The sequence below is a fragment of the Euleptes europaea genome, chromosome 6, assembly GCF_029931775.1.
Source record: "Euleptes europaea isolate rEulEur1 chromosome 6, rEulEur1.hap1, whole genome shotgun sequence".
NCBI classification, from domain to species: Eukaryota; Metazoa; Chordata; class Lepidosauria; order Squamata; family Sphaerodactylidae; genus Euleptes; species Euleptes europaea.
The window spans coordinates 53,704,199-53,728,564 of NC_079317.1; the positions used below are offsets into that span (position 1 = coordinate 53,704,199).

The following is a 24,366-nucleotide window of genomic DNA, read 5'->3' on the forward strand; positions in this document are numbered from 1 at the left end:
ATTAAAGGCATCAACTGTGTCAAACAAGAGAGAGAACTACAAGATAGACTTCTCAAAATACTAAACAAAGAATATTCATGTTTACTGGAATGTTGCCAGCAATTTACCTCTACCTTGTATGCTACAAAGCTCCTAATGTGAATTCTTAGTTTTGTGCATGAAGTGGCACAAATAACTACAAACTTTAAATAAAAACTACGATGTCCTTAGCTGCAAATGGAAAGCTTGCGAGATTACAAATAAAAATAAGAGGTAGTTCATGGCATCTGTATTTCTATGAAGGAAAATGACAGATAATACATGCATCCACAGCTTTCATCACCTTGCACAGACTTACAGTTTTCCAACAGGATTAATTTCCACTTTGAGTTATCACTGAAGACACAGTATGACAATCCTGAAGACTAGAGGCAACATTTCAGGAATCTCATGCTAGATAATATTATACTAGGAGTGAGAGCAGGGCAACTATACTCTATTAAGTATGGCTGACATACTATTACAGAGTAGAGCAATATTAATGCTTGTGATATGTACTACCTTGTTACTGTCGATGAGATCCCTTTGCAAAGATTAATCTGCATGTACAGTAACTACAGAATTGGCTCTGTGCCAATTGGACTATAACTCAGAACAATAAATGGTGTATACTACTAACCTCTTTATCTATAGCATTAGTAAACAACTGTGCCTCTCCAAGCTCACAGCCAAGAGCTCTTTGCAGACTGTAGATAACATGATCATAAGAATGATGCTCATCATTGAAAAGGACGCAGTAATATTTGTCCATCTTGTATGCACTGGAAGAACAAAAGATGTAATTTAGTTTCTTTTTGGTCACTACAATAAAGTCCAACACATATGCTGGCAACACAACTATTACAAGCCAATATATAAAGGGGGGGGGAGAGACAGTCAACATGAGAAAAAGATGAGGAATTCATCAACTTCTGATTCACAGAAATTACATGTATTTCCCTAATTTAGAATTAGAATCTATTATTAGATGTGGTTAAGCTTTCCATGATATATCAAGTTATGAGCTATGGGGTGTTCCTGGACCCGACCTTGATAATGTTACATCTAGCTCATAAGCTGACCCCTTACCTAGATCCTGCTGACCTGGCTATGTTGATATATGCATGCTACCATATATGCATGCTACCATAACTTCCAGATTGGACTATTTTAATACTCTACATAGGGCTGCCTTTGAAGACAATTCAAAAGATCCAAATGGTACAGAATGCTGCAGCAGGGCTCCTCTCTGGGATGTCACTCAGACCACTGAAACCCAGCACTGCATCAACTGCACTGGCAACCTACTTGCTTTTGGGCCCATTTCAAAGTGTTGGTTAGTACCTTTAAAACACTTCACAGGCCAGGACCCTTATACTTACTGAACCATATCTCCAAGTATACCTCCCTGAGTCATTCATGCTCTTCAGACAGTCCTAAGGGAGGGCACCTTAAGGAGGCTACCCGTACAACCACAGCAAGATCAGGGGCCCAGTCCTTGGGAATGGCCAGCCAAAGTGGGGAAGGAAGGCTCACTCCCTTGCTGCATTTAGGAAGGCAAGTGAGTTTCCTCCAGGGAACATTTGGTGGTGGGTGAACTTTTCCAGCTGATTTGGCTGTGAGTTTGCTGATCCTGTGTGTTGAGTGCTCCTGGATATCCGGATGTTTTGAATTTACAAACTGTATATTTTAATTTGTCTTAATTTTGTTAATTTATGACTTTTCAACTTGGTTGCTCCATTTGCTCCATTTTGACTCAAAGGAGATAAAAAGGTAAAGGTAGTCCCCTGTGCAAGCACCGAGTCATTACTGACCCATGGGGTGATGTCACATCACGATGTTTACTACAGTATTCTTGGAAGATTTAACAATGCAGACAAAAAATAAGAAATTTAAGTTATCAGTAAGTTAATTTGAGTATCAATAGACCCAGAAGCCTATATTCAGACCAAGGCAGGAAAAATATTAGGATGGGATGAGAGCTCTGCATCACCCAAAACCAGTGGCCATGTTCTCCCCCTGGTGTCTTGCCACTTCTGTTTCCAGGTGCACTTATGCTTCTTTAACAGCCTGGGGTTTTTCCTCAATTTAGGAAGAACCATAGCCACACTTATTCTTCCTCAAAAAAAAAAAAAACAAACAAACTGGTAACTCCACTTTTAGGATATGTAACAGTGCCCAGCAGCAGCTTGTAGCAACAGAATCACTGCTGAGAGCAATTACTGTATTTGTTCTACAAGTAGAATGGCTTGCAGGAATTTACCTGTATCCTATTTATGAAATGGAAGCCGGTGCAGTTCTCTCCCATTTCTCGTTTTGAAATTTACCAACAATGAGAATGCAGCTTCAGGGTAACTTATATTGAGAACTGACAGGCATGGTGGTTGGGGTGAGACTCAAACTTCCCACAGCTGCTGATTTTCTCCGGAAACTGAGATTATCATTCCCCCCAGCAGAATTTACTTTCAGTTTTATAGGTTGGCTGGAGGGAAAGAAAAAAGGAGGTGGGAAGGAGAACGGGACATTTACAGGGGCACATCAATGGGAAGGTTTACTCTTCTGCCCAGTTATCATATACAAATGCCCCTTAGCATTACTGCCATAAGGGAAATATGAGATAGGAATGCCAGATTCTCCTTGAACCATACAGGATTTATTCTTACAGAAAAGTGTGCAGTTAAATTGGAGCCCATATAAGTGTGATATCAATCAATCAAGTTTTATTTCGATATAATACCAGCTCTGAATAAAAATCAAAGTTGGGTTTAAAGTAATAAAATAAAATAATAAAAGTTGATGATTCTGGGAAGGATGATTTGAAGAGGAGGAGGAGAGATCTTCTATGGGGAAGGGTTTTCAATTAGCCATTTATGAATCCCACTAGACCGGAGGCAAAATTTGGCTACTTGAATGGTTCTCTCCCGAGAGGAGTCTAAGGGAAGGGAAACTTTAGCTTCTTCCAATCTCCCAGAAAAGGATGACAATATGGGGAGAATGTACTGTGATCTTATGTCGTTGTAGAAAGGACATTGTATAAGTGTGATATGTAGAAAGCCTGTGTATATCAAGTACTACATCCTGACAAACAAATAATCCCTTATGTCCAAGACAGAATTGTTGTAGAACCCGAGTTGCAGACCCACAACTGCAGGGTACCTAAATTACACGGTAATTCTATGGTTCTCTCCTCTTCCATTTATGATGTTACTTTGGCTTTCCTTATTAAGCAACTGTATGTCTGTATAGTTCTGAATGAATATTGAACAATTGTCACTGTTTTATTTACTAATATTTTATCACTGATAGTTTCCTAATGGGGCCGGCCATCTTAAGCACAAACTGTGAAAAGATGGAATGAGGCATGAAGAGAAAGAGAAATAAATTTTGAATCTTGACTCCAGTACTTGACTTACCAAGTGATAAGTTCTAGAGGCAACTCCTCATCTTCTTCCCAAATAGTCACCTCTACAACATAGTTTATCACCGATGGAAAGATATTCCTTGCTTGTGCCATTAGCTCTTCATTCAACTGGCATTCAGAGTTCTGCAGAAAGCAATAAATAACACTGAAAGTAACCATGATTATACATATCAAAACAAGATTTGGAAATGTTGCAGATAATTTATATCTAGAAGAGGCAATAATCTGCACTATTATTCTATTTAACAGCAAAAAGACAATTTATACATTCTCTGCTCCACAAAAAAAAGGGCGAATCTTTACTAAAAAGGTTCTTGTAGGTTATCTGGGCTGTGTAACCGTGGTCTTGGAATTTTCTTTCCTGACGTTTCGCCAGCAACTGTGGCAGGCATCTTCAGAGTAGTAACACTGAAGGACAGTGTCTCTCAGTGTCAAGGGTGTAGGAAGAGTAATATATAGTCAGAAAGGGGTTGGGTTTGAGCTGAGTATTGTCCTGCAAAAGTATTGTCCTGTAAGTATCAAGATAATGTGCTAATGAGGGTATGGTATGTTAATATGGAACCATTGTATCCTGAAGTGATCTGTTAATGTGTGTAATCCAAAACTAATCTGTATGGCTATTGTTGAATGTTGTCTTTGTCTGGAGGTTTTTCAGGGCAGGAAGCCAAGCCTTATTCATTCTTAAACTCTCCTCTTTTCTGTTAAAGTTGTGCTGATGTTTATGAATTTCAATGGCTTCTCTGTGCAATCTGCCAAAATAGTTGGTAGAATTGTCCAGTCTTTCAGTGTCTTGGAATAAGACCCTGTGTCCTGTTTGTGTCAGTCCATTGAAATTCATGTTACTACTCTGAAGATGCCTGCCACAGTTGCTGGCGAAACGTCAGGAAAGAAAATTCCAAGACCACGGTTACACAGCCCGGATAACCTACAAGAACCATTGAACTCTGACCGTGAAAGCCTTCGACAATATTTTTTACTAAAAAGCTTTAAAATGAGCAATAAATTCAACAGTTTGGAATTGGGTGCTTGATTCCCCCAAATGTAGTACTATTTATGATGTTCCCATTATCAGAACTATTGTTGCTATGAAAATTACACAAAGATTAACATTTTGATAAGCGTACAAAAAGGAACAAGTTGTACAGCAAAACTAAGAAATGAATGTATCTAGAAACAAGACAGACTATAGCAGAAGCACAGCACTTTAGCTCCCATGGATTATTCTTTTTATTTAAAGGGGAATAGTCTGATAATTTTTTGCAACAGCCATTCTAAGTAAATTTTTGGTGGTGCAGTAAATTGAAGAATACAATCATCAATCAAGAAGTGTTCCAAAAGGTTTGTCACAGCTAAATATTAGAAACAAGTACATTTTCAAAAGGTTTTTACTATCTGCCTTCCCATTTATTGCACTAAAAATGTACCTCCTTCATAGCACCAGTGGCTCCAGGCTCATGATTTGTACACAGTGGTCCAGCCTTCCATGCTTCTGTATCCCCACAGTCACAAAATCCTCCTCCTGTGGAAGTGTTCATCTGAAGAAATGCAGATCAAATGCATGATGACACCCATTAGTACATTTGCATAGCCAATGCACAATCTCAGTTCCTCACACACAATTGCACTGGATCCTACAAACTAACCCCTATCCAAAATTTAACAGGAAGAGTAGAATCTAGGAATAATTAACTAGGGATTCCCCAAGTCCTCGGTTGCAACTTAACACATAAACAAGTTCTTCCTCCTATTATCTAAAAGCAAATTAATCCCAGCAAGCAGGTTTGGAATGGATTATGCCACGCAAACATTCTGGTCACCACACCTAAAAAAGAATATTACAGAGCTTGAGAAGGTGCAGAAAATGATTAGGGGACTAGAGCAACTGTCCTATGGGGAGCGGTTAAGACGCTTAGGGCTGTTTAGCTTGGAAGGAAGGCAGCTGAGGGAAGACATGATAGAGGTCTATAAAATTATGCATGGTTTGGAGAGAGTGGACAGGGAGAAGTTTTTCTCCCTCTCCCATAATACTAGAACACGGGATCATCTGCTAAAGCTGGAAAGCGAGAGATTCAGAACAGATAAAAGGAAGTATTTTTTCACACAACGCATAGTTAAATTGTGGAACTCCCTGCCTCAGGATGTGGTGATGGCTGCCAGCTTGGAGGGCTTTAAGAGGGGAGTGGACATATTCATGGAGGAGTGGGGTATTCATGGTTGTTAGTTAGAATGGATATTAGTCATGCTGCATACCTATTCTCTCTAGTATCAGAGGAGCATGCCTATTATTTTGGGTGCGGTGGAACACAGGCAGGATGGTGCTGCTGCACTCGTCTTGTTTGTGGCTTCCTGGAGGCACCTGGTTGGCCACTGTGTGAACAGACTGCTGGACTTGATGGGCCTTGGTCTGATCCAACAGGGCCTTTCTTATGTTCTTATGCCATATACAATTTTAATTCATGAATTCTTCATCATTAATACTTCAGCTCATGCTCCGTATTTCAACATTTAGAATTTTGAACCAGTTCCAATGTCCAATCTGTGTTCAGCAGCAAATTAATCTGTTGTATATGATGCAGCAGATTTGATACCAGTATTTCTGCATAACCTATACCAGTATTTCTACATGTTGCATTTTGATCTGTATTTTTTCTGCCACCACAAGCCAAGGCCCCATACAACAAAATTATTTTACATTTTCAAATATCTGTCATGCTATACTTAAATTTGTATCCAATTTCAAGAAACAGCTCCTTGCTTGTAAATATATATATTAGGTAAAAACTTTTTAACATATTGCTGGATAGAAGAAGTCCTGCTATTTGAAACAATTATTTGTCAACACCCTACTGTACTAGAGAAAATCTTGCAGTGTGTATGTTCTTACCTTATAACGGTGATTCTTGTGAACACTGTTCTGGAAACAATCCACGCAAAGTACACAGGTTGGATCAATTGCACAGTCTCTGCAATTAAAAAAAATGTTGCCATTTTATAACTCCCCAAAGCTCACATACTCCAGCAGTATTACCTAGAGAAGTGGTTCCTAAACTTTTTGAGTCATGGAGCATTTTTCAGGAGAGAAATTTGTCACAGAGCAATAATTTTCACCTAGCACCTATATACTAAACCAAATGACAGTAGTATTTTTCTTTCCAATCTCTTCATGGAGCATTAGGAGATGTTTTGCGGAGCACCAAGTGCTCCATGGAGCACAGTTTGGGAACTGCTGACCTAGAGACTTAACAGACACTGTCAGTTACCCAGTCAAAGTATGTCCATTATAAATACAGGATTAATCACTCTCAACATTATGATAAATGAAGACCAGGATTAATATACTACATACAGTTTCTCTGCACTTTGAGATTTAACAGCCATTACAAAATACATTTCATTTTTCAATAAACTTCTATTTTAATAATTCCTCCCCATTATACGTTGAGATAAAAGCCAATCTCTTCCTCCCTGACTGCTACTACCCTTTTCACTATTCTGCGGCAATTGCATAGGGGCCTTACAACAGAACTTTGGACTTTCTGTGAAGGTTCCTTTTACTTGAAGACGAGGAGGACACTGATGATTAGGCATTCTCCTACCCACAATCCTGGAGGAAGTAGGACGTAGGTTGTTCCTTCTGTCTCCAATGGAGAGGAAGCGTCCACTATCCTCAATCTGGAGACTTCTGTAGCTAATGTAGACCATCACGGAATGTGCCTTATCAAAAATGAACTGTGGTTCTGTAGCACATGATACTCGCCAATAGAGCATAGTGCACAGGAGGGATAATGGAGGGTAGAAAAGAAGTCTCAGAAAACAGAGACAAGTAAAAATTGGAACAAGACATTCAGAGATACTGTAGCACCCTCTGGGGGCAAGAGCACATCATACCTGGAGTCCCTGGGGTCTTGAAGTCACCAGCCCATTCACTATTTCCTTACGCAGGTTGTTTTATTTAACAATCCATGCATTTGAAGGTGTGGCTCACTTCACCCACCTTAGGGTCACAATACATTACATAGAAGAGCCATGATGCTGCAACCTGCCTCCTCCTTCTCCAGCCAGCCTCCTCCTGTTCTCTCCTTCCTCTCATTTCATGGCTCTAACTTCACACCTGAACCTTGAGCTAAGCTTCACCCTCCTCCGTTCCCTGCTCTCCACAGCCACGCCCTGCCTTGACACACCTGGGCCCAGAGAGCCACTGTTCTCCCATCCAGGCTTGCTTGCTGCCTCCACACCTTTTGAGCTTCCCCTGGGATAGACTGCTAAGGCTGCCCTGCTGCTGAGGCTATCTTGGCTGCTCCTTCCTGCCCCTGGTGCCGCCATGCTCCATCCAGGTGAGCCTTGTGCTGGGCCCAAGGGCTTGTCCTGTCCTGCCAGGCAGTTTGTTGCTCCGTAGCCTGCTACAGATGAACAGCAGACAACATTTTTTAAAAAACAGACCGGCATTGATCCCTAACCCCACTCGTCCGAATTCTCTAAAGAAGCAGTCCCTAAAAAACAAGAGTGGCTCCCGAGTGTCCCTCTCTCCTTCAAGAGAAAGGAACCTTTCATGGTAAGTCCAGTGTTTCATTTTCACATGAAGAGAGGGCATTGACTATCCAGATATTACCAAGCAGTGCACCCAAGATTAGGGAAGGAAAAAAGAATGCCAGCCAGTCAGAAAACCAGAGGTACCAGACCACTTGTTAAAGGATCCACAGCCCAAATGCTGCATTAGCCAAGGCAATGGTATCTATTTTATAAGGTGTGATGAATGTGGAAGCTGAAGCCCGCGTAGCAGCTTTGTAGAGATTCAGTGTTGGAGCACTGGCAATGAACACTGCAGAAGCAGCTGTACTTCTGATTGAGGGACCTGTGATGCCGACGGACCCTGAAAAGAGTATGCCAGAACTCTGTAATCCACCTTCTTAGGGATGTCGTAAACCTCCACCACCAGATGGTAAGCCACAGGCTATCAGATTTCCTAAAAGGAGCAGTGCATCTGATATAGCTCCGCAGGGCCCGTTTAAAGAGTGCCAGTTGTTTCCCTTTGAGCAAGAAGGTTTAGGGCAGAATGATAGTACATGGATCGCTTGTGAACGATGGAAGACTAAATGGCCTTTTGGCATAAATGTGGAATCAGAATGCAGAACCGCTTTGTTCTTGTGAAGAACACAACATCCTTGACTATGGAGAGCACTTCCAATTTTGACATTGTTTTGGCCAAAGTTATTGCCATTAGCAAAAGCACCTTGAGAGTGAGGATTTTTGTCAAAACCTCCCTCAAAGGCTCAAACAGCACGTGTGTCTTCCATGGAGGATGCTGCAGCATCTAATGGAGCAGGTGAGGGAGCTGCTGAGTGAAAGTAGTAGAAAAAATTGTTTGTTTGTTTGTAGAACTGAAAAGAGTACATAGATCCAAAAGTAGAAAAGGGCAAGAGTCCAGTAGCACCTTAAAGACTAACAAAAATATTTTCTGGTAGGGTATGAGCTTTCGTGAGCCACAGCTCACTTCTTCAGATACAAATAGATCCAAAAGTTAAAAGGCACATGGATGAATGAACAACTTAAGAGCTTGACAAAGGAACACGGAACTCTATCCTTGCCCTGCTCTCAGGAGGAGGCAGGAAGCAGAACTGAGGATGATAGGCACTCCCTCAATACTGGAGACAAAAGGAACAACCTATTTCCTGCCTCCAGGGATTATGGGTAGGAGAGTGTCAGAATTTCTTCCTCTCCTCTCAGGGGGAGGCAGGAAGCAGAACTGAGGATGATAGGCACTCCCTCAACACTGGAGACAAAAGGAACAACCTATTTCCTGCCTCCAGGGATTATGAGTAGGAGAGTGCTCAGAATTTCTTCCTCTCTTCAAGTGAAACAAATGCAAACATATGAAATATGAAACATTTTTCCCCCAAAAAACATATTGCTCCATTAATTAAGAGTAAGAAATGTTAAGCATAACTGTTACTATTCACCTGCAAGAATATGTGGTCTCTCCCATTTTGAATACCTTCCCACAGAGTTGAGGGGTGCTACTTTGTCTTAGTTTCTCCAAAGAAATATCTGGATCTTCCCCAAACAGATACCACTCCAGAGGATAGAGTATATTCATCTGAGCTAATTCCTCCTCCTTCTCCAGCACAGGATCCATTTCATCAAAATATATTTCTGGAACAGCTTTTGCCAAATGTTGAAGAAAGGCAATATTAAAATCCATCTTTTCATCCCACCACTGCATGAAATAAGAACAGACAGATATTAATACATCACAGAAAACAACCTAACCCAAAAACTCTCTACACTGATATTATATATTATATAAATACTATATGAGACAGAAAAACAAAATACGGCCCTGAATATAAAGTTTTGGTAAAAACTCCAAAAAGATAGCTGCATTGATCTGTCGTAACAAAACAAGGGTCATAGGTCTTGGACATTTATGACCGATTATGTAACATGCTCTTTGAAAATGTTAAGGTATGTATAGTAATAGCTTCCTAGCACAGGATAATGATGACATGTCCATAACACAGTTGCATTGTGAGATCGAGAAAGCAAACCATAGTGCAATTATACGATGGAGATATATACTTGAAACTCAGTAATTACTTCATACCCCTATCCACTGCCAGCTACAACTTAGCACATATCACATGAGCCATCACAACACAGCCACATTTGTGTCAATAAGGATAAGAACTCATACTTGAAGGATTTATTTACTATGTTTATAGTCCGCCTTTCTCAGTGAGACTCAAAGCAGATTACACAGGGTAAATCAAAACAATTTGAAGAGATACAGGATAAACAATGTACTAGGATTATCGAAATCTGAGAAAGTATAGCATATTCCCCTGACCTGGATAGCCTAGGATAGCCTGATCCTGTCAGATCTCAGAAGCTAAGTAGGCTTGACCCGGGCAAGTATTTGGATGGGAGACCTCCAAGAAATACCAGGGTCGTGACGTAGAGGCACGCAATTCAGAATGTCGCTTGCCTTGAAAACCCCACCAAGGGTCCCATAAGTCAGATGTGACTTGATAGTGAAAAAGAGCATATTAGGCACAATGACAACAAGTGGTGTTACATCAATGTAAAACAATGAGTTGTAGATAAATATAATAAAATCATTATAAAAAACCATTAATAAATTATCTTTTTAAACTGTCGTAACACTTCTCCGGAAGACCAATGTGGTGATGGGACACTATCTCAGGGTGGGTGGTGGTTTTTCAGGGCACTATGAATTTTGTAATTCTTTATTATAATAAGTAGTATCAATTGTTAAGAAAGTGCACTTTTGTATTTTCTTTTTATTTGCATGTTTTGTTTTATGTTATACAAAAATAATTTATAAAAAAAAAGATCTTGCAAATTGAGGGCTGTGGTTTCCTTTATTGAGTCAATCCATCTCTTGCTGGGTCTTCCTCTTTTCCTGCTGCCCTCAACTTTTCCTAGCATGACTGTCTTTTCCAGTGACTCTTGTCTTCTCATAATGTGACCAAAATACAATAGCCTCAGTTTAGTCATTTTAGCTTCTAGGGACAGTTCAGGCTTGATTTGATCTATAACCCACTGATTTTTTTTTTTTTTTTGCAGTCCACAGTAACCGTAACACTCTCCTCCAACCCTACATTTCAAAGGAATCTACTTTCTTCCTATCAGCTTTCTTCAATGTCCAGCTTTCACACCCATACATAGGGAATACATGGCATGAATTAACTTAATAACAATAAAACATCAAGAGTGTCAACAAACACACCTGAAAGCAGGTGTTTCCTCTCGGGGGCGAGGAGGCTCTCATGGCCCCTTCAGAGAGTTCCCTATCCAATGAGGAGTGAAGTCGTTGGGGAGATGCGTAGGTTTACACAACAGAAATGCTTCCCCCCCCCCACTCTCCTATCTAATCCTATATGAAATTGGTAGATGTTCAATAATCTATTTGAACCCCGTCGAGATATCCTGTGAGATCAGCTGGACCCCTAATTTAAAACCTCAAGGCAGACAATCAGCATTAATCACCTCTGTGGCTGAATCTTTCATCATAGTCCGCTTTACTAAAGTTATAAGCATAATAAGACCATCTTCAATGAAGCAATTAGAGTCTACAGTCCTCCTCCCCTCATGGTTAACTTATGCTAATTGAGTTTCAATATAATGAAAATACTAGGGTCATGTGTTCATCACTTCAATGAATACAATTATTCAACCTCATTTCAAGAACTAAGTTATCCTTTAGTAGGTTTCCAAGCCCATAGTGACCATTCATGACCCATTTAACCTAAAATGACTGTAGGCTACCTTAGCTTCAGGATTTGAATTCAGACCTTATTCCTGGCTTTGTACGTTTTCCATGGCCTAAGTTAGAAAATTCTTCATAATTAGCTTGAACTCTCAGGACAAAGGAAATGTGTTTATTGGTCAGTTATAATTGGAGAAAGCAATATGATTCAATATAGATGCTGCTCCAGTAACTACCCTATCAAAATTTATAGAGCACCTTGACTGGCCCAGCAAAAACGATAAAACGTATAATAATCTCCTAGTTCACCTATGACTAAAACATGCTTCATATTCAGCTTTTATTTTTGGGTCAAGAGAAATCTGAATACTGGACTATTGTAGCCCTAAAAAAAAAGTTTAACAAACCATTTGCAGCTGAGTCTTCTTTCAGACTCTGCTGGACCCATTGCATATAAAGAATAAACTTCCGTTCTTCTTAGCTTTGAGAAACTAAAAATTGCTCTTATGCCCAGCATTGCCCTTAACCTAAATACAATATACTTAGTATACAGCTGTAGCTAATATGGCTCTGAGACGATATAACCTTTAGAAATTATACGTCTCAACACAGTATGTATAACTGAAACATGCTTCTTATGTAGCTAGTACTCTTGGGTCAAATAAAATACTCTCGTTCGCCCACTCTAACCAATTAACTTAATATAACCGTACACTCTTCGAGGATTGGCCCTCATTGAGACCCGGACTTATCTGTAACCATATATAGGAAGTGCATTAGTGATCTCTATTAGCTAGGACCATTGCTTTTGTACTGAGAGGGAGCATACATAGAATTCTCAAGCGACTCACCAATCTGCAGCACATCGGCCAGATTTTATTCTGGTATTATACTAAATATAGAATCAGTTTATAGGCATGCAAGATATACATCTGAAAATCAGAAACCTGGAACCCCCGACTATGTTTAACACTGTTTGCTTTGGCGAACTTGAGGTTGGAGTCAAAGCTTTTGCAGATTTACCAGGCGATGGATTTCAGATGCCCAAATCGTACAGCAGTTGTTTGCCTTGCTGCTCATCAGAGGCCGTGAAAAGATGGTTGTCACGGTATACCATGATTTTGGCGGGAAACCCCCATCTGTATTGGATCCCATTCTCACGAAGGGCCTCAGCAGCCATCTTGAGCTTCTGCCTTTTCCCCAGAATTTCTGGGGCAGTATCTGCCAAAATCTGTATCTTCTTTCCCTTGTGGGTTAGGGTTGCACTCTCCCTTGCCTTGCTGAGGACTTTAGCCTTTGTCCTCTCATGGGTAAAGCTTGCCAATATGTCTCTCGTAAACTTTGGGGACTCTCTGTGCAGAGGGCCCACCCTGTATGCTCTAACTATAACTGGAGCTATGCCTTCTTCCAAGTCAAGCACCTCCACTAGCCAATTTGAAAGAAAAAGTGCTGGATCACTTCCCTCCTCTCCCGCCGTAAATCCTCTACATCGTCAATTATTCTGCCTGAATTTAGCATCCAGTGACAATACCTTGTGAAGGAGGTCATTTTCTCTCAGTTCCAGGTTTTGAATTTTCATTTGGTTAGAACTGGCCATGTCCTTAGCCTCCCCCGCTATTACTGCTGTCTCCAGGAGGCTTTTTCTGATCTCCGTTAACTTCACATTGATTGGGGCCAGCAGGCTCGCCATTCTGCTAATTATTAGTTGCTGTGTTTCTAAAGAGTTTCGCAAGACATCCTCTTCAGAGGCAGATACCTCTCCGGGTCGGCTTCTCCTTTCGTCTTGTTCTTGCTCCTCTCCCTGATTTAAGGCCGCCATTATATTGCCGTCGTGGTGTGACGCTTTTTCTTTGTTGAGTTCTTTCTGCCCCGCAAAGAACAGCTTCGGATCTGGTTTTCCTCTAACAGGTGCGGGGTGGTCTTTTGGCCCTTTCCTGACCATCTTGACGTTCCGTTGGATATCTAATAGCTGTCTATTTTTATAAAAAGAGCGGGAGGAGGGCAGCAGTTCAAGGCTATGCTACCATCTGGTTCTAAAGCCGGAAGTTCCCTCCAGCTGTTATGTTTTAAGGTGACACAAACATCTTCAAAATTATCTTGAATGATGTATACCTTTCTGTTCTCCCTATATCACTGTGAATAGGGTATAAGGGTTTTGGAGCATATTTCCCACTTTATGACTCTCCCTTGCTTCTGGAAAAAGTATCATGTGATTATATAGCTGACAGTGTACTAAACAGTACAGGCACGGATCTGCATAAATTAAATTACACTTTGTCAAAAAAGAACATGTTCCATGCTCCCAGCTGGCAGGAGACGTAAAGCAAACACCTGGACAAGATGTTGTGAGCTCTGTTTGTTAGTAGACTATGTAAAATAATATCTATTTAATGAAAAGCAAGAAAAAACTGCCCTGCCATTCATCTGAGATTAAAACAAAATCAAAAGAATAAGTTATAAAAACAGGTGTTCTTCATTAACTTTCAAAAGGATATTCTAATATTAATGGTGATGTTTACATATTTATCAAATGATTTCTAAAGACTGGTTTCTCCTTGCAAAAAACATTTAGATATATAGTACTGTCAACATAATTATATTCTAAGGCATGGGAGAGTAGCATGCTAAAAGAAAACTCACCAATTCACGGTTGTGGCCTTTAGCATGACAACTGTACTTGAAGCAATCCACAAAACTGGAATAAACATTTATAAACAATACAATCCAAATAACCAACTGCTTATTTCCCCATACATACTTCTTGGCTTTTCATGAGTTTACAGCGCATGATAATGGCCTATTCTGAATATCTTTTTTATTCAACAAAGCTAACTAAGGACAGCCAGCGTGGTGTAGTGGTTAAGAATGGTGGATTCTAATCTGGAGAACCAAGTTTGATTCTTCCATATGAATACTGCTGGGTGACCTTGGGCTAGTCACAGTTCTCTCTGAACTTTCTCAGTTCCACCTACCTCACAAGATGCCTGTTGGTGGGAGTGGGGAGAAGGCAATTGTAAGCCACTTTGAGACTCCTTATAGTAGAGAAAAGCAGGGTGTAAAAACCAACTCTTCTTCTAAATTAGTAAGGACATGCATGAACCCTTTTACACTCTTCTCCCAGTCATCTCCTGAGATTTCTGAATTGCTGGTGCTGGAGACTACGGAATGCATGTATTTCAAAAATAAGATTGATACAATAGTAAGGAAATGGAAAAAATCTCCAACTAATATGTATTTGAGGCACCCAACTTTCCACTGCTGTCTTATTACAGGGAAAGAATGGGAGGACAGAGATGGCACATCCAAATACAGTTTGTAGCAGAGACAATATTCTCCCAATTGTGAGGAGTCTGAAGAAGGACAAACAAGAATCCAACAACTTTAGAAGGCTGACATTTTCTTCTGGTCTGAAAAGGCCCATGATGACAATGTAGTATTCACCAAAGTTGCAGATCTCGACCAGACCTAAACATTTTCCTGTGAAATGGTTCACAGAATATTGTATCACTGGTACACAAATGGAACATTACGATCTAATGTTGGAGAAGAGTTGTGAACCAATTATAGGATGTTACTCTTGTGTAATAATAATTTCAGACTGCACTACCACATCAACAAGTAGCCAGCATTCCTGGTATACGGAAATGTAGCAATGCAATACCAAATTATTGCATAACAACGAGATAGAGCACAAAGATCAACACAACCTACTAAGACAGCACTCAAAGCATTCCTGTCAGTCTCATCAACTTAACCACAGTTGTGTTACATTGATTATAAGATTTACAACTGGTTTGCAACTGACATGTAGTACAGAAAGTGGGACAATACCCCACTCGCAAAGCACAGGTTACTATTACAGTGACATCAGCACGAGTTGAGCTAAACACCATCCCAGTTATGCATATCATAAGTGGCATATCATATTGACATATATCCATATGCTACAAAAAAGTTCTAAAAAGTCACCAAGGAATAGTTTGTTAATGGTTCCTAAATACTTTTATAGACCCTCCATAGCAAGGAAACAATAAGTTCAAAATTCTGTGTTTTATCTGGTAAACGTATGGCAAAATTTCTACAAAACATCCAACCATAGAGCATTAGAGAAAGCTTATCACAGACAAACCATTTATAGTAGCGCAGATAGGAACAATGCAAAATATTTGCTAATATAGAGAAAGCTACATGCTAATGCCAAAATTCCACCTAATTTGCTGGTGACTAAGTTAAATTATTAGCAGAAAAGTGTATGTTTACGGTTACAGGAAACCCTCTATTTTATTGTGGACTGCATGGACAGCAAAACAAAAATTTAAGAGTTACTCTTGAACCTGGTTTGTTCAGGATTTTCTACAAGCCTTCATTTTAAGAGGGAGAAGTTATAAGTGCTAAGAGCTTCTTTAGTTAAAAAAGGCATATAACCCCCAAGTTCCTGCCAGCACACTCCCCAATAACAGCATTATTTAAGTTCTACCCTATGTCCCCTTTTGTTAAAAACTAGTTGATACAAGCTAGGGGCTCATGAGGAGTTGTGGCAGGGACAATTTAGAAATTCTACCAAATCCCCCCAAACGTGAAACCTGAAGAGAGGCTTCAGAAGACTTAATTCCACCTCTTTTCCATTAAGCCCTGACCTGAATGGCCCAGGCTAGCCTGATCTCGTCAGATCTCAGAAGCTAAGCAGGGTCAGCCCTGGTTAGTATTTGGATGGGAGACCCCAAAGGAAGTCCAGGGTTGCTGTGCAGAGGAAGGCACTGGCAAACCACCTCTGTTAGTCTCTTGCCATGAAAACCCCAAAAAGGGGTCGCCATAAGTTGGCTGCGACTTGACGGCACTTTAAACACACACACACTTTTCCATTAAGCTGACTCGACTACTCTCAACATTCTGCCCCAACTGGAGTAGATTGTACCTTTATCACTTGAGGGTTTAACTGTTTTGTTAACTTAGAAAAAAAAATCCATTTCCTGAGGGTTCTACCAAATCTGTGGGTGGCCTTGTTTGTGCTTGTTTTGTTATTTACAGCCAGCTTATGAGATAGAACAATTATGAAATTATTTAATTAAAAATGAAATATAAATATTAGTAACAATACTTTTCAGATACCTCAATAATGAATTAATCTCAATCATGTCACTGCTAGTTTCAAAATCATCTCCCAAAATACTATAACTCAAGGGCATTTAATGAAGCTGATGGGCTGCAGATTCAGGACAGACAAAAAGGAAATACTTCTTCACACAATCAGTGATTGCCAGAGCATGCAATGATGGCCACAGGCAGAGATGACTTAAAGATTAGACAGATTCACATAGGTCAACCAGTGGCTACTAGCCACAGTTACATAATTAATGATAATGATAATAAATTCCACCCTCCCCCTGCCAAAGCAGGGCTCAGGGTGGTTAACAACAAAATTAAACACACATATTCAATAACAAAGATGACAAAAGTATAAAACATAAGCAAAAATACAACTCTAAAAGAATGGCACTTTATTATCTGTCAATCCCCAATACCAAAACATTCAGACTGTAATTCAGGCAACCTGAGGGAATAATAAAAGAACCCAGCCTGGTTAAAAATAAAGGGGAGAGACTGGAAGAGAGAAGAAGTGGGAGAGAAGCGTAAAGGTCCAGGCCAGTGAATACAATGCCATAGATGTAGCTCGTTGCTGTCCTCAGCTATAGGACTGGCGGAACATTTCTGTCTTACAGGCCCTCCGGAACTGGTTAAGATCCATTAGGGCCTGAGTCTCCTTGGACAGAGAGTTTTACTAGGCAAAGCCCATGACAGAAAATGCCATGGCCCTGGTTGAGGACAACCAGATGGTTTTTGTAAGCAGTCGGACCCCTCCTCCTGCTAAGGGGTGCCACGAAGGCATGGAGGCCAAGACTGGCATAAGAGCAAGACACTGCTCCCCACAAAGTGGATGCCCTTAGAGAATATTGAGATCCATCTTGTGTGTCAAGCCTGGGCAAGAAGGCGATTGGCTGTTGAACCTTTCCCCTGGCCCTAAGGGGAGCCTGACAATGGGGCTAGCTAATCCGCATTGTGTCACTCTAAGGTGATTTAATCAGCTCTCCGAGTACTTAACCTATCTGCACCCATCGCAGCAATCAGTCAGTATTCAGAAGAATAGCCCAGGCTGGTGGGTCCTGACGACTCATAAGGCCGCTCCTATCTTATTACTGGAACCCCGGAAAACAATTCTTTGTCTCTGGCTTTCCTGCCAGTTTACCTCATACTACCTCAGGACCCTTTTGAGGTATAAATATTGGTCCTTTGGCCATTCATAGTGGGTGTTTGTCTTGGAGCCGTGCATATAACCCCACTTGTGTATAAGCTCTTCCTTCTGCTCTTGGAAACATAGTGTGTTTTCCTCTTCAGCGCTCCTTTCCTTAAAAGTCCCTTCAAAACTATCACCCATCCCTGAAACCCTGACCTCTGTGCCCTATAGCTGAACCTCAAGAGGAACTGGTTGGCCTCTGTGTGAGACCGGACACTGGATCAGATGTTCCACTGGCCTGATCCAGCAGGATACTTCTTATGTTCTTAAGATTATGTTCACAAAATCTAACTTCCTGTTTGGCAACCTTTACCCTTACATCTGCTGATTCCGATGAAGTTTAAATCACACAGTTGTTGATTTCAATTATTCATGCATCAAGCAACATCATTCCCACTTCTGAAGAAGCAGCATCCTTTGGTACCAAAGTACAAATGATAAGTAATTAAAAAAATTGTACAAATACTTCAAAAGTATTATTTAAAAATAAATCTCCAAAGACAAATTATGCTAAATATAATGGTGAACCCTGGAATCAACGTGATTACTGTGCCAAGCCTTTCCTATAAGAAAATGCCAAAGTGTTTGGAAGTCTAATTCAGAAAGAAAAAAGATGATTGAGGGGCAGAAATGAAAAAAGATTTATAAAGTTATGAATGGGAGACTATGAATCGAGATAGATTTTTCTTATCTTAAAACAAGGAGTTATTGAAGAGGTTGATCATTAACACTTAAAACAGACACGCAATACATAAATAAATGAATGCTGTTAAATGTTTTTAATAATTGTTAAAACTTCTATGGTGTCTTACAATTTTGTTATGTTTTACTTTATAAGCCACCTTGAGCAGGTTCTCAGGCAACACAGAAATTTCCTAAACAAACTACCTTCTGAAATTCATTACCTCAAGATGTACTTGCAACCACTAGCTTAGCTGGCTTTTGGGAAAGGTTAACAAATTTAGATAGGACTATCAGCTATGAAAATTAAACTCAACCTCTATGATCAGAGGTAGGATCTCTGAATACCAGATGCTGGAACAAACGTTGTTGTTCTCTGCTTGTAGGACTCCCAGAGGCATTTGGCTGGCCACTGTTGGAAACACACTGACTACAGTGATTTGACCTACTACTGCTAAAGGAGAGCTTGTATGTTTCCATCTTTATACAACTTTCCATAAGCTTTGAGAGCATTTTTCTTTGGTCAGTTCCAAGCACTGAGCTTTCTCCAAGACCTGTATAATTAACTGCCCATTCTGCCTGCCAGTCTGCACTTTATTTCTTACAGAAACGGTAAGACATGGTGATGACTGTAATGATCTCTGCTTTAAAAAGTTACACAAAAATAACTTAACATGTCAGAGTTTATAACCTGTCAGCTCAAGATACCACCATAAGTTACTAAAATTAAGTCTTACACTGAAGATACTATTTTTAAGAAGCAATTAAAAATGTTATACTTTAACCTATATAAACAATACTTCTACCCATAGAGCCATCTGGTGAAAATCCTACCACCCTCACTAAATCACCAGAAACGCTGCATTGTGTAATTATCATTTCAAATAGGAAACAGGACAAACCTCTAATGTAGCACGGAAATTAGCTAAAGTAAATTATCATGTAATATCTTGAATTTTAAAAATTTAATGAACTAGTAGCTATATTTTGGCTGGGAAATTTAAATAAAATTCAAATAAACTTCTAAGCAATGTAGTATTACCTCTGTCATCATCTTCAGATCTGTATACTTTGTAGAGGTTATCAGAGATTCCTGAGTGTCTTCTGCAGTTCATAGAGCCTTTCCTCTAATGGGCTGCCTTCCCACAGTTTCCTACCTTGGCATCTAAGGGATGCTGCTTACATGATGATAGGCACTTAAGTGCCAGTACTCCAGTGCAAACATGCATAATATGTTGTTACAAAGCATGCATAAAATTATAATCTTTCCCTTTACAGTACATCCAAGCACAGACTCCGTCCTTCCCCAATTGCTGCTCACACATTTTAAAAAGAGTAACAGTGATTGATATAAGTGTGGGCCTTACTTATGTCAGCTAGCAAAAATATAATCCAAGCAGCAACCTTCAGACTCTTTACCACTGATATGAATTTTTCCAAAATGCCTTATTACTCATCTTGAAAAAATCTTTGACAACATCCAGCGTATTTTCTCCATGTCGCTCTTGATGCAGTTCAGGTACTCAGCTCACTATCTGGGACTTAGTTTGTGAAGTTTAAACAGAAACTGAAAGCCACTTGAAGGCATTTTAAGACTGCAATCCTATACAATTACTTAAGAATAAGTAAAACTAATGGGACTTCTATGTAAACAAGAACTGTATCACATATTGTTTGTTTTCCATTTTATTTTGCCCTGTGAGAGTTAGGAGTTAAATCTGTGTTCCTGTTTTCAGACTATCATCATAATCTCACTTCAAAATGACAATGGATAGAATGTCAATAATAATAGATCATGTGCTCCAATATGCAGTCTTTGCAATTTGTTTATTCACATATTAAGTGTTTAACATTTTGAGAAAGCATTCAATATCAAATTTTGCAAAAGTAGTTAGTTTCCCAATAATGTGATTAAAAAACTGAAGTAGTAGAAAAAAGCAAGAGTCCAGTAGCACCTTAAAGACTAACAAAAATATTTTCTGGCAGGGTATGAGCTTTCGTGAGCCACAGCTCACTTCTTCAGAACTGAAGTAAGACTAGTAGCTCTCATAACATGTTTCAACACAGAAGGCTCATACACTAGACTGTGGCGTCCAGGATTGTGATCTATCATAAGAACGCAATAAAAGCCATGCTGGATCAGATCAAGCCCTATCAAGTCCAGCAGACTGTTCACACAGTGGCCAACCAGGTGCCTCTAGCAAGCCCACAAACAAGATGACTGCAGCAGCATTATCCTGCCTATGTTCCACAGCCCCTAATATAATGGGCATGCTCCTCTGATACTATAAAGAATAGGTATGCATCATGACTAGTATCCATTTTGACTATTAGCCATAGATAGCCCTATACTCCATGAACATGTCCACTCCCCTCTTAAAGCCTTCCAAGCTGGCAGCCATCACCACATCCTGAGGCAGGGAGTTCCACAATTTAACTAGGCGTTGTGAGAAGAAATACTTCCTTTTATCTGTTTTGAATCAATCACCCTTCCAGCTTCAGCAGATGACCCTGAGCTCTGGTATTATGAGAGAGGGAAAAAAGCTTCTCCCTGTCCACTCTCTCCATACCATGCACAATTTTATAGACCTCTATCATGTCTCCCCTTAACAGCCTTCTTTCTAAGCTAAATCAGTCCATAGAGCTGCATCAAAGAGGAAGAAGTACAGCAAAAGGTACAACTTTCTCTTTGAGCTCAAAGCTTTTTCCTCATCTTTGCAATGATCTTCAGTATGTTGCCCCAAATGCTTCCTTTAATTGGTACTGCCAGTAAAAAGCCCTGAACTTCCTGTTCCACCTGTACAAGATCCCTTCCTTCAAGCAGAAAGCTCCTTTCCAAGCTGTTTCAGATTTATGCTATATGTGTTCTCAAAATATGATTACTAGAGGAAAATGCTTATTTTCACAGAATGGTTCCAAATTCTCTTCTTCTAACCCCCCACACAATCAAGAAATAGCGTCTCCCCCCCCCCCCGCCAAAGACCCAAATTTTGCCAGTCATTTTAAAGTGGGTGGTTTGACAGCACTGAATGTTATGTTGTTCACCATGCAGGTAGGCACTCCCCTTTGACGGAGCAGCAAAAATTAACCTTTTGCAGTGCAGAGAACAATTTAGAAGTGTGTGTGTGTGTGTGTGTGTGTTAAGTGCCGTCAAGTCGCTTCCGACTCATGGCGACCCCATGAATGAAAGTCCTCCAAAATGTCCTATCTTTGACAGCCTTGCTCAGATCTTGCAAATTGAAGGCTGTGGCTTCCTTTATTGAGTCAATCCATCTCTTGTTGGGTCTTCCTCTTTTCCTGCTGCCCTCAACGTTTCCTATCATGGCGGTCTTTTCCAGTGACTCTTGTCGTCTCATGACATGACCAAAATACGATAGCCTCAGTTTAGTCCTTTTAGCTTCTAGGGTCAGTTCAGGCTTGATTTGATCTGTAACCCACTGATTTGTTTTTTTGGCCGTCCCCGGAATCCGTAACCCTCTCCTCCAACACCACATTTCAAATTTAGAAGTATGAGATGCCAAACACACCAAACACTTCAGGAAAAACATCTCCTTCCCAGGCAATCACCTCTATTGTAAGACACCAATACTACCGGGAGTACAGACTTCCTCTGCACTACAGCCGACTTTTAGGATGCCCCTGTAACGGGGCATCTGCGACGCTCCCCCATCCAGCAGACCCGCCTCGAACCCCAATGGGCCTCTCAGCCCAGGAGGGGCAGACGACGCGGCAAAGGGCGGAATCTCACCCGAGCAAACTCCGGGGGCTTCGTAGGGGCAGCGCCGCCGAGACCGGCCGCCCCTCCGGCTCCGTCGCCTCCGTCCGCCATTTTAGGGAAGCCGACAACCGTCGAGCGGCGCCCAGCCACAGGCCGACCGGAAACCAGCGGCGGGGGCAGGAGGGGAGCGCTGGATTCGCAAAACTTGGCCCAGCACTTTGTGCCAGGACCTGGGCGACGCTGGTCCCCCCCCCCCCCGCTTAGAACTAAGCAGGCGCGGACGCGTCGCGCATGCGCACATGCCGCTTGCTGAAGCTCGCTCCGCTATTGGTGCTTGGGCGGCTGGCAATATTAGCATAGCTCCAAAACGTTCCCCCGCTGTACGGACAGATACAGGCCATTGATAAAACATTGTGTTGTGTGTTAAGTGCCGTCAAGTCGCTTCCGACTCATGGCGACCCTATGAATGAAAGTTCTCCAAAATGTCCTATATTTGACAGCCTTGCTCAGATCTCGCAAATTGAAGGCTGTGGCTTCCTTTATTGAGTCAGTCCATCTCTTGTTGGGTCTTCCTCTTTTCCTGCTGCCCTCCGCTTTTCCTACCATTATATTTAACTTTTCCTAAAACATTATAGCGTCCCTGTATTCGACACCGAATACAGCTTTTAACTGATAAAGGGCGCAGGAAACAGCCGGCCTGAATGCCGGGTTCATCTGTCCTCTCTTGCAAGTGGAAAAACCAACCTCGATCCCGGTACCAACGGTCACTGATTCCTTCTCATTTATGACTCGCCCGGTTTTCATCCCCAGTGCTCAAGAGGGAATCCTCCACCACCTGGAGAAGTCATTGGAAAACCAACGCTGGCTCTTCCAACGACAAGAAGGAAGCCAGCGGAGCTACACACAGTAGCACTAAATCCGTGCAACTTCTTACCCACAAGCACAGTAAAATCACGCAAATCTGTACTAATATGTCTTAAAGTAGATTCTATAGTTTCACTTCCTTATCCCCCAAGAGTGAAACCCAAAATAATGCCGAGCACAGCTAAAGTAGGTCTCTGGATCGTGGCCATGGACACCATCATTATTAGGGGAGGGGCCGTGGCTCAGCGGTAGAGCATCCCTCCGCTTGGCCTGCAGAAGGGCCCAGGTTCCACCCCCGGCATCTCCAGTTAAAGGAACCAGGCAAGGAGGTGATGTGAAAGACCTCTGCCTGAGACCCTGGAGAGCCGCTGCCGGCCTGAGTAGACAATGCTGACTTGGATGGACCGAGGGTCTGATTCAGTGTAAGGCAGCTCCATGTGCTCCTCTTGCTGTTCCCACTCGCTGTTGGGGATGAAACGAGGCCCCAGCGCGACGCAGGGCCCTCGGACCCAGCAAAGGTGATGCGGGAATGCATTTTCTTAGTCTCAACGATGCCGCTCGACGCCTCCTTTTGGGAAACTAACGCTGCAGGGCGACCTGAATAAGAGTGGGGCGTGTGCTCGGGCGCGTTGTCGCGATGGCTTCTCTTCCTCGCCTTTCCTTGGCGTAGCGGAGTTCTGCCGTCGCCCCCTACTGGGCTGAGGGCTCCGACAGGCGAGTCAGTCCTCCGGGAAGGCATCGAGAGGAGAAAGAGGAGAAAGAGAAAGCTGTGCGGTTTGTTGACACGCGGCAGCCAACGCCCGCGTTCGCGGCGCTGGGCTGAGGCGGTGACGGTTGGCGGCCGTTTGGCGGCGAGCGGATGCTTCCCAGCCGGGCGAGGATGCGGAAGGTGGCGGCCGGGCTGGTGGCGGCCGGGCTGGCGGCGCTGCTGCTGGACTGGTACAGCCCTTCGCGACCCCAGCGGCGCCTTCCCCATGGCCGCTCCTTCGCCCCCGAGCCGGCGCCGGGCGCGGAGGCGAACAGCCTCTTCTGGCTGGTTCAGGTGAGCCGAGGCGGGGCCGGTTTCCGTGTTGTGTCCCTCAGGTGAATTCCCGGTGGAAATCCGCCATCCGTCTGACAGAGGGGAGCAAAACGGAGGAGGTTTC

General features: G+C 41.8%; 1 protein-coding gene across 1 annotated transcript in view; it reads right to left on the reverse strand.

Annotated features, from left to right (window-relative positions):
- The window catches only part of UBR1 (ubiquitin protein ligase E3 component n-recognin 1), an 87,647-nt gene extending 65,124 nt beyond the window's left edge, over positions 1 to 22,523 (reverse strand). Inside the window, exons 1-6 of the mRNA XM_056851173.1 lie at positions 22,388 to 22,523; positions 9,397 to 9,653; positions 6,324 to 6,402; positions 4,864 to 4,974; positions 3,432 to 3,562; positions 659 to 800 (exon numbers count right to left, since the gene is read on the reverse strand). Of these exons, the coding sequence (XP_056707151.1) occupies positions 659 to 800; positions 3,432 to 3,562; positions 4,864 to 4,974; positions 6,324 to 6,402; positions 9,397 to 9,653; positions 22,388 to 22,468 (801 nt within the window). The 5' untranslated portion in view covers positions 22,469 to 22,523. The remainder of the gene's footprint in view (positions 1 to 658; positions 801 to 3,431; positions 3,563 to 4,863; positions 4,975 to 6,323; positions 6,403 to 9,396; positions 9,654 to 22,387) is intronic.
- Positions 22,524 to 24,366: the final 1,843 nt, after the last annotated feature.